Source organism: Mus pahari, chromosome 16 (genome assembly GCF_900095145.1).
Source record: "Mus pahari chromosome 16, PAHARI_EIJ_v1.1, whole genome shotgun sequence".
In the NCBI taxonomy this organism is placed as follows: Eukaryota; Metazoa; Chordata; class Mammalia; order Rodentia; family Muridae; genus Mus; species Mus pahari.
Window position 1 is genome coordinate 58,110,254 of NC_034605.1, and position 16,127 is coordinate 58,126,380.

The 16,127-nt window shown below is 51.1% G+C and overlaps 1 protein-coding gene across 4 annotated transcripts in view; it reads left to right on the forward strand.

The window, feature by feature from the left end:
• The window catches only part of Rgs14 (regulator of G protein signaling 14), a 15,711-nt gene extending 9,841 nt beyond the window's left edge, over positions 1-5,870 (forward strand). Inside the window, exons 6-15 of one of the 4 annotated variants that reach the window (XR_003845382.1) lie at positions 273-416; positions 550-661; positions 973-1,085; positions 1,870-2,073; positions 4,024-4,100; positions 4,309-4,435; positions 4,526-4,604; positions 4,713-4,759; positions 4,855-4,962; positions 5,181-5,237. Coding sequence is in view for 3 of the 4 variants with exons in the window: in XM_021215910.1 (XP_021071569.1) it covers positions 273-416; positions 550-661; positions 973-1,085; positions 1,870-2,073; positions 4,024-4,100; positions 4,309-4,435; positions 4,526-4,604; positions 4,713-4,759; positions 4,841-4,955; positions 5,181-5,320 (1,158 nt within the window). In the remaining variant the exon portion in view is untranslated. Of the gene's footprint in view, positions 1-272; positions 417-549; positions 662-972; positions 1,086-1,869; positions 2,074-4,023; positions 4,101-4,308; positions 4,436-4,525; positions 4,605-4,712; positions 4,760-4,840; positions 4,963-5,180 lie in introns of all 4 variants that reach the window. The other 3 variants (XM_021215910.1, XM_029547528.1, XM_029547529.1) reach the window with 3 other exon arrangements.
• The last annotated feature ends 10,257 nt before the right edge of the window (positions 5,871-16,127 follow it).

The window sequence follows — 16,127 nt, forward strand, 5'->3', positions numbered from 1 at the left end:
CCCGCTTCTGGAGTGTCTGAAAACAGCTACAGTGTACTTACATATAATAAATAAATAAATCTTAAAAAAAAAAAAAAAAAAAAAAAAAGAGTAGGGGCGGGTCTCAGACGCCAGGTAAAGGACAGGCATTGGGGAGGCAGGGCTTGGGGCTTCCCTACTTGGACTGCCTAGGGCGGGACCCGGGACAGGAGAGATGCAGGCAGAACCCAACATCCAGCCCTCCACTGTCCTCGCCTGGTGCCAATCGACACTCACACTCGCTGGCCAAGCAGATCTTCAATTTGATGAAGTTCGACAGCTATGCGCGTTTCGTCAAATCCCCGCTGTACCAAGAGTGCCTGCTGGCGGAGGCCGAGGGACGCCCCCTGCGGGAACCTGGCTCCTCACACCTCGGGAGCCCGGACACCACGAGGAAGGTGCGGACAGGGGTGGCAGGGGGCGGGATGGGGCGGAGGCTGCGGACAGTCTCAGGAAGGGTCTTCCTTAGGCCTAGATCCATGTTGGGGGCTAGGGCGCTGCTCCGCACTAGAGTCTTCCCTGTGTCCCCAGAAGCCAAAGCTGAAGCCTGGGAAGTCACTGCCGCTGGGCGTGGAAGAGTTGGGGCAACTGCCACTCGCTGAGGGCCCTTGTGGCCGCCCTCTCCGCAAGTCCTTTCGTAGAGGTGAGACCAGACACTGGCCCTAGAATGATGCGGCCAGGAAATTTGGGCTAATTTTGGGACCGCCCTTTTCTTCCTATCTGACCCAGTCTGCAATAAGGCAAAATCCAATCCCCAAAACGTAGGCTCTTGAGACCACCTAGTTTCTCAAGGAAACTTTCTTCCCATGAAGTTGGCTTCACAGAGACACACCCAGGGACCCACACACTTTAAGTCCTTGAAGGATGGCTCCAAACAAGGCCCTTCCAAGGGGAGGGCCTAGTCAGAGGGATGGTGAGAGAAAGAAAGTCTCTTCATGGCTGACTTTCCCTTAGAGATGACTGGTGGAGCCATGAATTCGGCCCTGCGAAGAGAGTCTCAAGGGTCCCTGAATTCTTCCGCCAGTCTGGACCTGGGTTTCCTTGCCTTTGTGAGCAGCAAATCTGAGGTGAGCGGCCTTTGAGAGACGCTGTCCAGCATTCACAGTGGACAGCTACACTTCCACTCATAGCTTGCTCCACAAAGCTATCCCCTGACCCTCCCTTTCTCTCCGTGCCAGATAGAGTGGTCTCTGTACATACCATGGATGCATATGCTCATCTGGGAGAAGCGTGTGTGCGTGTGTGTATGTGTGTGTGTGTGTGTATACAAGTGTGGGGGGGCGTGTCTCGGGGTATCCTATATGTATGTGGTTAGTTAGGGGAACTATCTCTGAGTGTCCAATGTTTTTTGTTTGTTTGTTGATTTGGTTGTTTTTTGGGGGTGGCGGGGGGGCGTTGATTTGTTTGTTTGGTTGTTTTTTGTTTTGTTTTTTGAGACAGGTTGTTTTTTTTATTGGATATTTTCTTTATTTACATTTCAAATGTTATCCCCTTTCCCAGTTCCTCTGTCCCCAGGGAACCCCCTATCCCATCCTCCTTCCCTGGTTTTTGGTTTTTTGATATATGGTTTCTCTGGGTAGTCCTGTCTGTCCTGGAACTCACTCTGTAGTCCAGGCATGCTTCGAACTCAAAGATCTGCCCACTTCTGCTTCCAAGGACTAGGATCAAAGGCATGTGCCACCATGCCTGGCTGGGTGTCTGCACGTTTGAGTGGACGTGTGTTTGCAGATCAAGACACATCTTTACCTGCACTTTACTATAGGGAGACACTTGGAAAAGTGGGCATGTCTGTGTCCCAGCATGCCCTCACATATGTACGTACAGCCTCTGCCCATTCTTGCCCACAACCAGAGCCACCGGAAGAGCCTTGGGAGTGGAGAGAGCGAGAGTGAAAGTCGGCCGGGGAAGTATTGCTGTGTGTATCTACCTGATGGCACGGCCTCCTTGGCCCTGGCTCGACCTGGCCTCACCATCCGCGACATGCTGGCAGGCATCTGTGAGAAGAGAGGCCTCTCTCTGCCTGACATTAAGGTCTACCTGGTGGGCAATGAACAGGTGTGAGCATGGCCGGCCCCAACTCTTGCCTCCTTTCTGATCATGACCTGGTTCTTTTCCTAACCCCCTGTGCCCCTAATTCTAAGTCCATTCTCTATCACCTACCTCTTCCTCCCTTGTCTATACACCTATTCCTTCTCCTGTGTCCAAGTCTGCACGGGTTCCAGTACCAACCCCTCATTCATTCCCAGACACGCACCCACATCCCACAAGAATCCTACGCACATACAAGCCCACCCCGTCATCCTGGTTCCCAACTTTCCCCATCATCCTACTCTGATGGTTTCCAGGAGGTAAAGCTGGGGAGGGGGTCCTCCACCCCTGCCCCCACATATCATGCTGCCATCCCCATAGGCCCCACCCCTGAGGTGGCCATTGGGTGATTCCCTCACCTCTGCCATCAGAAGTATCCACTGAACCTAATCCCCGGATGCTTCCGTTATGTGCGAATTAGCATGGAGCTTGTAAGGTCCAGGGAAACTCATGCAAGGGGGTGCCACCATGTAAGGGGGCACCCCCATGGGAGCAATGCTCCCCCAGGGGAAGTGACAGGAAGTCATTCAAGCCCCAAGAGGCAGCCAAGGTCTATGAGGAGAACTGGCTGGGAGGTTGTGTTTTGCTAGGTCCAGGCCGCAGGACAATCAGGCAGGAGGCAACTCCGAGTGAAAGCTCCAGAGAGTCCCTTCCAGGGACGGTGGTGCATCTGGCCAGAAGGCTTGGAGAGAAGCAGCAGCTAAGGAGAACTATAGGGAGAGGCTATTCCAGGCAGAGGGTGGGGGGGAGGAGGTGTCTGCAGGACAGGCTTAGGGTCCTGGGGTGTGGGGGTGTTAGGGCAGCAATAGGAGGAGCTCTGCCCACTTTCTCAGACCACCGGAACAGCTGCCAACAGCCCAGATGGGCTTCTGTGCCTGCTAAATATAATTCACCACCCACCTCCCACCTGTGCCTGTGGCACAGCACAGGCCTACTGTCTGGGAGAGTCTCCATGCTCCTTTTTAAGCTCTCCCCCCTCCCCTCACGTTCTGTGCTGGTACAGACAGTTGTAGGCTTGTCTGTATACCTACTATGTGTCGGGACTGTACCAAATGCTTTACATCTTTCTGGTCTGATGTGCGTGTTGGGGGTGGGGCTGGCCTAGGCATGAAGGAGGCAAGAGACAAGGTCAGATGGCTAAGTTAACAAAGGCCAGTGGTGCCGGGTGTGGTGGCACACACTTTTAATCCCAGCACTTGGGAGGCAGAGGCAAGCGGATTTCTGAGTTCGAGGCCAGCCTGGTCTACTGAGTGAGTTCCAGTACAGCCAGGACTATACAGAGAAACCCTGTCTCGAAAAACCAAAGGGGGAAAAAAAAAACAAAACCCCAAAGACCAGTGGTGAGGGGAAGTGTATGCAGATGGTCTGCTTGAGTTCCCCATACCTGAAGGAAGGGCACACACTCTGTGAATCAGGACCCACACGTCATCCTTTTTAAGAATCCCTAGTAACTTGCATGCCCACATCCCTCTAGTTCCCTGAACCAGATTCTTTCCCAAGCTTCATCCAGCATTCCCAAGCATCTTCCACTCGTTTCTTTTTTCTTCATTTTTTCAACAGGGTCTTACCATGTAATCCTGGCTGTCCTGAAACTTGCTATGTAGTCCAGGCTGGCCTTAAACTCTATCAGCCTCTTCCTCCTAAGTGCTGGTGATAAAGGCATATACACCCATGCCACCATGCCCAGGGCATCTTCCACTCTCAAGACCCCTTAGCCTTGGTCTGATCAGGCTTAAACCTTACTGGTCCTTACCCCATCTGCCTCTTCCACCTTCTGTTATTCATGGGCTGGTCCTTCTGATCTTTAGGGTACCACACTAGAGGCCACAGGAGGAAGTGAAGGTGGTTTCTAAGTATCCTCAGGGGATGGTTTGGGGTGGGGGGAGGGGATTCTTAGACCCTGCCTGGCATCTGCAGAAGGCCCTGGTCCTGGATCAGGATTGTACCGTGCTGGCAGACCAGGAAGTGCGGCTGGAAAACAGGATCACCTTCCAGTGAGTGCCCTACCCTAAATCTCAGTCTACTGGTCCCCAAATCTCAGATCTCATTCTGAGCAGGGAGCTCTGCCCCTAGGCTAAAGTTCCACCTCCCAAACGGTTGTACTCTCCGGTTCAGCTTTGGCCCTCCACCCCCACCCCGGGCTTATTTGGGGGAAAGGGGGCCTGGGTCTCCATCAGTCTGCAGCTCTAGGGTCCCGTGCAGGCTGGAGTTGGTTGGCCTGGAGCGAGTGGTACGGATCTCAGCTAAGCCCACCAAGCGTCTGCAGGAGGCACTGCAACCCATCCTGGCCAAGCATGGCCTGAACCTGGATCAGGTGGTCCTGCACAGGGTAAGTGATGGAGCTAGAGGTCAAGAGAGAGCCAAACCAGCAGGGAAGGTTTGGCAGTCAAGCCCCCAAGCTGCTAACGTCTTTCTGTAGCCAGGAGAGAAGCAGCGCATGGATTTGGAGAGTCTAGTGAGCTCAGTGGCCTCACAGACACTGGTTTTGGACACTCCGGGTAAGTGATGTTTATACCCTGGGACTTGGTTTCCCAGTGTGCCTCTGGCATAGGAGGAGGGATTTCTGAGAGGAAGGTCAAACCCAACAGTGGTGCTGTCCATTATAGGTGCAAAGATGAGTGAAGCCAGAAGCATATCCCCCTGCCGCAGTCAGGTAACTGAGAACCTCGGGGTCCGCTTTCCTACTCTCTGCTTTTTCCCTCCTAGTTGTGTCCCTGACCTCACTTTCTTGCAGGGATGCCTCCCAAGAACCCAGACCAAGGACAGTCACCTTCCCCCATCATCCTCCAGTTTGCTGGTTGAAGATGCCAGTAGTTCTACTGGGAACCGGCAGACCTGCGACATTGAAGGTGCCCTGTGAGAACAATGGGGGTTGTGGGATGAGGGAAGTGGGTTGAGGATCGAGGGTGGCATCAGAGAAGCCTGAGCTAAGGCTGGGGCTAAAGCCCACGAGCCCTGGGATATACTGGTAGTCTGGAGTCAGGAGGCTGTCGTCATGGCAGGCAGCAGAATGGTGAAGCATTGGTATAGGTGCTTTGGCCGCATGGGCCCCTGACTCTGCGGCTACCCTCCAGGCCTGGTGGAGCTGCTGAATCGCGTTCAGAGCAGCGGGGCCCATGACCAGAGGGGACTTCTTCGCAAAGAGGATCTGGTCCTTCCAGAATTTCTGCAGCTTCCTCCCCAAAGACCAGGCTCTCGGGAGGCTCCACCATAGACCGAATCTACTATTCAGCCCAGGGAGGGCCCTTCCGACTCCACCACCCACCCGGTCCTCTGGCACCTGTGTAACAATCCAGGCTATCTGCATGGTGCCTGGGCAAACCAAGCATGCCACGGGTCTGCGCTGCATGCCCTGTCTGTACCATGAGTGTCGTTGGCTCCTTTCTGCTATGGGCAGGCCCCCAGAAAGGGCCAGGAAGGGGCGACTAACTGTTCTCTCATAGGTTTGCCTACCCATTCCTCCCAGTAGGTTACCAAGAGGAGGTGGGCCTAGTCCCTTGGCATAAGCATACTGAACATGAAGGGGTGACTTTGGCAGTGCCAGCCTCCTCAACTTGTTCTAGGCTTTAGCAGAGAGCAGGAAGGAGGGGCTGGCCCCTCCTTAAAGAGTTGATGTAAGGAAGACCTGGGTGTACTGGTGAGCAACCCCTCCCTCCATCCACAGACTCTACTGTACATACAGATTTTATGGTTGGCTTGGGGCAGCTGGGTTTGTCCTGGATATATGGTACTGTTATATAACAATAATAATAATAATTATTATTATTATCACTCAGTCATGAGGTGTGTTTCTTGTATCCCACTCTGCCCTGTGTGGTCTCACTACCCCACTGCCTCTGTGCCAGGCCAGGAAGTTTTGGGGAGCCTTAGTGTATACCTCCTGACTTCCTGTTTTCAGAATCTTTCTTCTCAAGGCATAGATTAGAGAGAAGGCAGGGAGGAGGGGGAGGGGGCATGCAGAATGGACTGGAGAGGGAGAGGATGTGAGACTCTCCCCACCACCTCTGCGCCTGCACCATCACCCAGCTGCTCTACAGTGTCCATGGACATGAATGTATCCTGGACATGAATGTATCCTTTTTGTTGCTATTCTGTTTCTGTCAGGGATACAATGTATCTCCATGTACACTACGGAGGGCTCCTTAGGAGGCATCGAAAGCTCCTCTGCGGGACTAGGTTGGGCTGCGGATTCTTTTCCTTGTCTGCTTCGGCTGGCTGGCTGCCCATCTCTAGGCAGCCTAGTGAGGCAGGGAGGGAAGGAAGGAGGACTTCTCAGAAAGTCTCAGCCTCCAGGAGAGAAGCCCAACCTGGTCCCACCTAGGGTGGTAAGTGTGAAGGAAGCCAGGTGGCTTGAGGGGTAGGGCGGAGCCCTGCATGCAGGTGAGTCTGCGCTGATCCCTCTGCCACTCTCCCTGTTCATCTAACTGGCTCCTTGTCATCTCGGAAATCTGTGAGCTAGACCAACAGGATTTGCTGACCCACCCTGCCTTCTACTGGGGGGTTCAGGCTTCTGTCACCTGGTAATTCCTCAGTTTAGTTGACTGTTTAATGGGCTCCTAGGCTTCTAGGGTGAGCTGATGACATAGGACTGGCCAGCCACACATTCCATCCCCCACAGGCAGAGTTTAGCTCAGAGGTTGTTGTCTAAAGCTGCTCTGATAAGAATTCTAATCTCTGGTGCTGAAGAGGTGGCTCAGTGGTTAAGAGCACTGACCCCTCTCACAGAGGGCCGGGGGTTGATTCTCAGCACCTACTTGGCAGCTAACAGCCAACATCCTCTTCTGGCCTTCATAAATACCTATATACATACATAGTTCCCAGACATACATACAGGCAAAACACCCAGACACATAAAATAAAAATGTATCCTTTTATTTTAATCCCATTTCTATTGGCTTATCTTCTACTACCTTCTGAGCATCTGCACAAAGGCCTTGTACACAGAAGGCAACACAGGAAAGCAGGATTGTGGTGGCGGCCATCCCGTCACTTCATCCATGCCTGAAATGGTCACTTCCTGACTTTAACTTTAGGCAAGCCCATAAGTTCTTCCTGGGAGCGTGAGCTTGTTACAGCAAGGTGGGTTTCTAGGACCCACAACTACAACACTCCTGCTTCCCTGTCCAGCTTGGTAGGTGGGAATAGGTTCAAGGAAGCATGGGGGACAAGAGGCATTGGGGGACTGTTTAGTGCTAGGGTATGCATGTGGTGTTAGGATTGGAGGAGGGAGACAAATAAAATAGTTTCCCTGGGAGAGATGTAAACAGCGTCCACGATTCTCCTAAAGTCCCAACAAGAACGAAGAACAATTCCCCAAAGTTCCCCGAAGAATGTGGGTCATTTAATCATCCACACAGGGATGTTAGAGCTCTGAAGGAACGATGGTATCTTGGTTAGGGTTTTATTGCTTTGAACAGACACCATAACCAAGGCAAGTCATATAAAGGACAACATTTAACTGGGGCTGGCTTACAGGTTCAGAGGTTCAGTCCATTATCATCAAGGTAGGAGCATGGCAGCATCCAGACAGACACGGGGTTGGAGGAGCCAAGATTTCTACATCTTCATCCAAAGGCAGACCAGAGAAGACACACTTCCTCCAACTTGGCCATACCTCCTAATAGTGCCACTCCCTGGGCCAAGCATATTCAAACTACCACAGATGGCTTCCCCATGGCTGTGTAGATGGAGACGCAAACCTCTCGTGTTATAAGTACCTCTATCTTCTAGCTTCTCCCCCAGAGCCACGCAGTCAGGAAAGAATTCCATACATCTAGTTGGGAAGGGTGACCGGAAACTCAGTAGAGAGTCCCATGACCTCCCTTGGCCCTCCTGTGAGGAAAGTAAACAGAGGGATTCCCCAGCCGTGTTTCCCCAGCAGGCTTAGCAGATCTCCTGAAGACGCTGGCTGTTTGGCTCCCAGGACAGTCTTGTACAACAATCCTCATCTTTTCCCTATCAGCCACAGAAATTTGCTGTAATTTCCTTGGACATACAGGAAGAGACTCTGATATGAGCTCTAGAGAGAGAGAGCAGGGTGAGATGTGCTCTCTCCCACAAAGCTGGTGGACCCTACAGGCCAAGCTTCCCTGTCAGGAAACCCCGTGCCTACGCAATGATACATTGTACACTTTGGGCCGTGCAAAAGCTGAAGGAGTCAGAAGAACAGTTCATCTCCTGCTGGGGGAAGCTTAAATTTGCTGAGGTCCCGGGTTAGCTACCTTTGTGTCCTTTTTTTTTTTCTTTCTAAACAGCCTGATGGGGGATAAAAGCTAGACTACATGGAGCGTGGGGGGCGCACCACCACTGAGACTTCACTAACGGGCAGGATGCTGGATGCAGAGGCATGGTCCCAGGAGGACTGTGTGTTATCAATGCCTAGTGAGGAGCCATGGCATATTGACATGACTGTGCGGTTCTGGAGGCAGATCATGAGTTTCTGTTAAAAACCAGAAGTAGGGCTGGAAAGATGGCTCAGCAATTAAGAGCCTTCACAGTGCAGTTCTGAAAACCAGAGTTCGAATCTCAGCATCCATGCCCCAACCTGGGCATCCTGCGCACGCCTGTGAGGCCAGTGCCGACTGAGGTAGAGACAAGAGGACCACCCGGGCTTTCAGAATAAACGCGAGTCCCAAGTTCTGAGAGAGAACCTGCCTTCAAGGAATAGGCAGAAGATGATGGATGAGGACCCACAACGCCCTATTGTGGTCTCCATATGTGTGCACAGATGCACATGCACAGACACAGAGAGACACACAGAGAGAGACACACAGGGACAGATACACAGACACACACAGAGACAGACATACACACACAGACACATACAGAGACAAAGGCACACACAGACACAAACATTCCTTTTTTTTTTTTTCTGAGACAGGGTTTCTCTATGTAGCCCTGGCTGTCCTGGAACTTGCTCTGTAGCCCAGGCTGGCCTCCAACTCAAAAATCCACCTGCCTCTGTCTCCCAAATGCTGGGATTAAAGGCATGTACCACTAATGCCCAGCTGTCAATAAATACATCTTTAAAAAGTAAAATAAAAATAAAAAAGCAGTACCATGAGAGAACCATTCAATCTGTTCAGAAGGCTGGCCATCTCTATAGCGCTATTTATGATACAAAACCTGGCAATCAAAGGTGGCTAGGCTGTTGGGATAGAAGAACCCACTGTGACATGTCCATGCTCCACTGTGCCACATAGTGCCTGATATGATCTCTGTCTTTGTCTACTTTCTGTTGCTATCACTGAATAACACACACTGGACAATTTATAAGGAATAAAGGTTTACCAGCGAAGGGTGTAGCTCAGTGGTTAAGCATATGCTTAGCATCCTTGAGGCCCCTTAGTCTCTGTCACCAGATATAAAATAAAATAAAAATAGAAGTTCATTTAACTCACAGTTCAGGAATGTGGGACCTCTGTGGTGGATTGAATATGCTTGGCCCAGGGAGTGGCACTATTAGTAGGTGTGGCCTTGTTGGTGTAGATGTGTCACTGTGGGTGTGGGCTTTAAGACCCTCATCCTAGCTGCCTGGAAGTCAGTATTCTGCTAGCAGCCTTCAGATGAAGATGTAGAACTCTCAGCTCCTCCTGCACCATGCCTGCCTGAACACTGCCATGTTCCTGCCTTGATAATGGACTGAACCTCTGAACCTGTAAGCCAGCCCCAATTAAATGCTGTCCTTATAAGAGTTGCCTTGGTCATGGTTTACCTCAGTAAAACCCTAACTGAGACAATGTCCTAGAGCATGGTGCTGGCACCTGGAGAACGCCTTCTTGCCAAACTGTAACATTGTAGAGGATGTATACACTGAGAGAGACCGCAAGCTAGCAGAGAGATGCTTGGTAACAAAGTCACTCCCCAATCACCCATCAATCCACACATTGACCGATCCATTCATGACAGCAGGTCCTTAAGAATCCAATCGATTCTCTCCAGCTCCTGACTCTCAGATGCGGCTCTTACCTGCAATTCCAGCACTGGGAGGCTGAGGTAGACGAGACTGTGAGTTCAGGCAGCCTGGACTACATATTGATTTCCAGGCAAGCCTGGGCTACAGAGTAAGGTCCGAAGGGTGGGGAGAACCTGTAAAATCCACCCTTCAGTACTGCTTCACAGAGGGAATTCACAAATTCCCAATGTAAATGTTTAGGAAAACATTCCTAAGCCATACTGGTATCTGTATATAAAAACACACAAGACGCTAGCAAATGTACAGAAAGGAGAGAATGTTCGAGAAGTATAAAACTGATAAAGAAGATCGAGAAAGGTACCAGCATTGTACCAGGATTAGGAAGAGTAGTCAAAGGCTTTAGATTAGCTTTAATTTTCTTACAGATACAATTTTAGATAATGTAATTATTATAAAGAACTCCCCAATCCAGGCGGATTTCTGAGTTTGAGTCCAGCCTGGTCTACAGAGTGAGTTCCAGGTTAGCCAGGGCTATACAGAGAAACCCTGTCTCCAAAAACCAAAAACCAAAAACCAAAAAAAAAAAAAAAAGAAAGAAAAAAAGAACTCCCTAAGAATCCATCTTTATTTCTGCTGGATCACCAATCTTGGTAGAATTTAATATTTCTTTGGAGACTTGAGCCCATACTCACCCTTAGCCCATTTGATTGGCTCGTATGCCCTTCTACCGTCATCCCCTCTGCTCTTTCCTTATCAGGTAACCTTGGTGACTTTTCTTCGGGGAGAAATAAGCAAGCCCCTCTTCATCCCAGATGGGGTACCAACAACAGACCAATAAAATGATTCCACTCAAGTTTAACTTCCTGACCAGTGAATTTAATGTTGTGGGGTTTGGGTTTTTTGTTTTGTTTTGTTTTTTGTTTTGTTTTGTTTTTTGAGACAGGGTTTCTCTGTATAGCCCTGGCTGTCCTGGAACTCACTCTGTAGACCAGGCTGGCCTCAAACTCAGAAATCCTGCCTGCCTCTGCCTCCCAAGTGCTGGGATTAAAGGCGTGCGCCACCACCCCCGGCTAATGTTGTTTTTACAGGAGCATGTGTGTAACTTAAACAGAGCATTCCCGCCAACCATTATGAACTATTTAAATACCCTGACAAGAGGAGGGGCCTCAGTGTTCCTCACGGGCTCTCCGGGGAGCTCCTTGTGGGCTGCCACATCAACCGTCTGGTGTGGGCAGCCTCAGTTGTTCTGGTTTGGAGATGCATGGCATCCTGCAGGGCCCAGTGCCACAAGAGCTGGTGTGAGGTGCTCCCGCTGGTGTGAGGTGCTCCCACTGGTATCTGGTGCTCCCACTGGTATTAGGTGCTCCCACTAGTGGGAGGTGCTCCTTTCTCCTTTCTCCCAGCGGTTTCACTCCAAGAATCCCTCAAGGTCTTGGGCCTTCATCAGCCTAACCCGGGCTCATCTTCAAGAAGAGGACACCACACCTACAGCTTCCTCTCCTACCAGCTCACTAACCCATGGACTGTATTTCACAGCCACTGACACACATTGATTCAAAGATAGGCATGGAAGATGCGACAGAGCTGCCCACCTCCCCAGAAGGGAAGCCATGACGGGTATACAGCATGAAGGAGGAGAACATACACTATTTCTTTAAACCAGTTTTGCACCCTGACAATATCCTCCCTACTTTCCTAAAAGATGCCCAGGGATCCTGAGCCTGTGCTCCAAGCCTCTGCCAGGCAATTTTGCTGTTTCTTATTCTTTCTCCGCCTGCAACAGTCTATTGCTGGGGGAAGGTGTGCGGCCACTCGGTGACCTTAGTTCTAGACCCGTGCCAGGGCTGGTGGGGGCACAGGCTGCTCACCTGGAGCTCTTGCTGAAGGTATGCAGACACAGCAGTGGACTCTGCTCCCTGGAACATCCACCCTTCCCCCGGCAATGGGCACAAGGTACACCCCGTGTGGGGGGAGGGAGGGCCCCGGCCTGCTGGTCAAGTGACTCTGGCTTCTAAGGGTGCAGAAGTTGGCAGTCATTTCCATAGGGAGATGAAGGGCCCAATGAGGGGAGCGCACGTAGTTGGCGCCACTGAAGCAGATGCAAGCCATGTGTCAACTGTACAACTCTGCAGGAGAGTTTGGAACATGAATGTTTCCAATGGAACAGGCTTGTGAGAATGGCAGGGTCTGGACAGGGCTGCTCTGTGGCCATTGTAGCATGTCTCAAGAAACTGGCTAGTGGGGAAGAGAAGAGCCGAAGGGAGAGAGGAAGAATGACATGGAACCAGCTGTGGTGCTGGTTCTTGCTCAGAGCCGTCCAGCAAAGACGTGTGGGCAGGGATAACCATATAAGTCAGGAGCCACCACAATTCTCTATTTCTGAAGGAGCTAGAACTCAGTCTAAAAAACCCCTGTAGCCTGTGGAACAGAACGAGAACTGAGTGACCAGAGCCCAGAACATGGTGCCAAGCACCTAGAATCAGAATCTGAAATCTAGCATACAAAGCTTGAAACTATCAGAGCCATGGCCAGACTATCAGAGCTACCACTTAGCGGGGGCAGACTCGCGGCCCAGAGTCCAGGTTAGAATGTGGATTCGAGAACCTGTAGTTGAGCTCCAAGCCCACAGCATAGATCCCAGGATTCAAAATTGTACTAGAACGCAAAGCCAGGGGCACAAGATGCCAGAGGCTGGGACTGCCTCAGGCTACAAGGGGCTCACAGCCTTACCCTCTGGCCAGAACCCCGAGACCAGCGATGGTCAGGGGTGGAGCCACAAGAGGAGGGAAGTGCAGGAGGAGGTAGTTTATGAAGAAAACAACAAACCACACACACACACACACACACACACACACACACGCACACGCACGCGCACACGCGCACGCGCGCACACACACACACACACGCACACTACCCTCAAAGCAGCCTCAGCTATTTTGGCCAGACTTTGGCCTTGCCCATAAATGAGTAACCAAAGCCCGAGTTCACAAGATTAATAGTTACACGGGGTGCTTATTCTCTATATTGGGTTGGGGCATCATCAGGTCACAGAAAGGTTTGTCTTTCCCATCTGCTCTAGGCTGGAGCTGGGCAGCTCAGGATGAAATCCAGGCTCTCCAAACTGGGAGAGGTGTCCCATGTCTTTAATCCCAGCCCTCAGGAGGCAGAGACAGGCTAGACTCTGTGAGCTTCAGGTTAGTCTGGTCTGCAGAGTGAGTTCTAGGCCAAAGGCTATGTAGTGAGACTCTGTCTCAGATAGATAGATAGACAGATGATCGATAGATCCAGGCTCTCCAAAGGTGGTCTAAGTCAGGAGACCAGGAGAGGGGCCACTTTGTTCCCATAAAGGGTGGTTGCGGGATGTGGCCCAGCGTATCTGCCAGCCTGCTGCTGAGACCACATCCCTCACAGCGGTCTGTTGCTGGGAAGGACCAGTTGCCGCTGTCTCCCACGTCCAGCACTGTGACCCACAGTGAGGCTTATGAATTTATTAAGTTAAATCGCTTGTGAGAGAAGCCAGGAGCTCTGACAATACTGACTGACAACTCTGTGGGATCACAGGGCTAGATTGAGTGGCTCCAGCTTCGTAACCCTGGCACTCAGGAGCCTGTGGTAGAAGAACCGTGAGTTCAAGGCTAGCCTGAGCCACCCAGTCAGACCTTCTCTGGAAAAAAACAAAAAACAAAAAAACAAATGCAGTTCATGGAGAAAGTGGTTCTGAATGCTGCTTTGTCTCCCCTCGATTATCCTCGGTCTTTAGGATCTACTGAAAAACTTCAGATAAACCATCTATTTAAACAGCGAAAGGTTCAGGTGTGGTGGCACATGCCTTTAATCAGGCAGATCCACACATGTGCAGTAACAAATGGGAATTCTCTAAGTTCAAGTTCAGCCTGATTTACATAGCAAGTTTCAGGGCAACTGGCTACACAGGAGACCCTGTCTCAAAACAAACAAACAAACAAAACAAGCCAAAAAAAAAAAAAAAAACAACACAAATTGATCTTAAGAACTAAGGAATCGGGCTGGAGAGACAGCTCAGTAGTTAAGAGCACTGGTTGCTCTTCTAGAAGAAAAGGTTCGATTCTCCCCACCCACATGGCAGCTCACAACTGCTTCTAATTCCAGTTCCAGGGGATCCGACGCCCTCTTCTGGTCATTATGGGCACTGCACACATGTGCACAGATACATGCAGGCAAAACTCCCAAATAAGTAAATAAACAAACAGTTAATTTAATTACATTGAGGCCTCAGCTAGTTGCTTCATCCCACAGCCTGCTCTATCTAGTCCTGGAGACATTGACCCTGATGTTCAGCTGTTGTGCTGCACTGGGGGCGGGGGGTGGGGGGGGATTTTGCTGGTGTGCTGAAACTCAATATACCATAGCCTCTCCTGTTGACTCTAGCCATGCTGTCGCCGTTTACCCCACCCAGGGCAGCTGGCTCCTCCCTTGACCTGGCTCTCCAAGGTCAACCTGGCTCCTGGTTGCTAAATCTGCTTTGTTCTTGAGTTACATCTCAGCAGCATTTGGCCCAGCTGACCAGTGTGTCTCTCAAAACTTGGTCAATTTTGGTATCTGGGGCAGTTGGTCTTTTATTCTTCCTCCTGATCCTGTGTGCCTCTTCATCTTCCTTGCTGGTCTCTCTTCCTCTGCCCTCTTTAAATGTTGGTACAACTCTTTTTTTTTTTTCTTGTTTATTTATTATTTATTTTTTTACTTTTTTTGAGTTTTTTTTAGTTTATTTATTTTTTAAAATTTATTTACATTTCAAGTGTTATTCCTCCAGAAACCCTCTATCCCATCTCCCCTCACCTTGCTTCTATGAGGGTGTTCCTCCACCCACCTACCCTCACTTCCCTGCCCTTGATTCCCCTACACTGGGGTATGAATGAAGGGAGCCTTCATAGAACCAAGGACCTCTCCTCCCATTGATGCCTGACAAGGCCGTCTGTGGGTATAACTCTTATCTCCTCCTGGACCCTGTTCTCTTTATGGTGCACGCTTTCTCTAAGGTCAGCAGGTGAGCAGGAAGCCCTGATGCCCCGGCCCCTTCACACTGTGGCAGGGGATTGGTCAATAGGCTAAGGGGGTAACAGAGGCCGGGTTTTAAAGCGATCGATCAGACATACATCCACAATTAGCTTGTCTTCTGTCTCATGTTGTGCCTCTGGATGGTCTTGTCTTCACCCTAGGCCAAACTGGTACTTCTCCTGCTTCAACCTTCTCAGAGGTAGCCGTCTAGGTGGGAACCACTGTGGCCACCAGCTTGGGTTTTCAGACGATCACTGGCTGTGGACCCTTAGGTGGATCAGCAAGTCAAGTCATCTGCTACCAAGTTTGAGGACCTGAGTTCCTTCTCCAGGACCCACATGGCAGAAAGAACAGTCTCCCTCAAGTTGTCCTCTGAACTCCACACATACACTGTCACATACAGAAGCACCACACTAAAGTAAAAATGTAACAAAAGACCACTTTAGAAAATGGATGGGGGGGTTGCGTCCTCTGCAGGAGAGGACCATAGCTCCACCTGGGATGCAGCCCCGGGGACGGAGACGCTGGACAAACAGCTCCTTCCTGGAAGATTAGGCAAGCGTGGCGGGGGAGGGGTTGCCGGGAGAAGAGTTAGAAGGGTCACAGGAGAAAGCAGAGTCAGAGATGCCTCCGCAGTATCCTGCTGGGATCCGGGCCCTGGGTGCTGTCTGCAAAGTCTGTGGACATGAGGGAGCTGAGCATGGTGGGAGGAACTCAGCGTGCCCAACTGGCACAGGCACGTGATCCTGTCAGAGACCCATCTGACAGACTGTGCCTCTCTCCCGTAGAGGGCTTATCCTGGGGGCAGGGGTGTGGCTCTCCCCACCTTAAAATCTCCCTAAGGACCCAGGTGCTAACCAACCTCAGGGAGGTCTAGGGGAGACTCTCTCCAGAGCCCGGTGTACAGAGAGGATACGAAGCACCACGGTGGACATGCATGCAGCCCCAGTCACCAGTGAGGGAGGCGGCGGACAGACAGACTCGGGTGAATGAGACAAGAAGAGGGGATGCGTGCGGAAGGCCTGGGCCAAGTAGTGGGAGTGGGTGGGTAGGGGAGCAGGGGCGGGGGGGG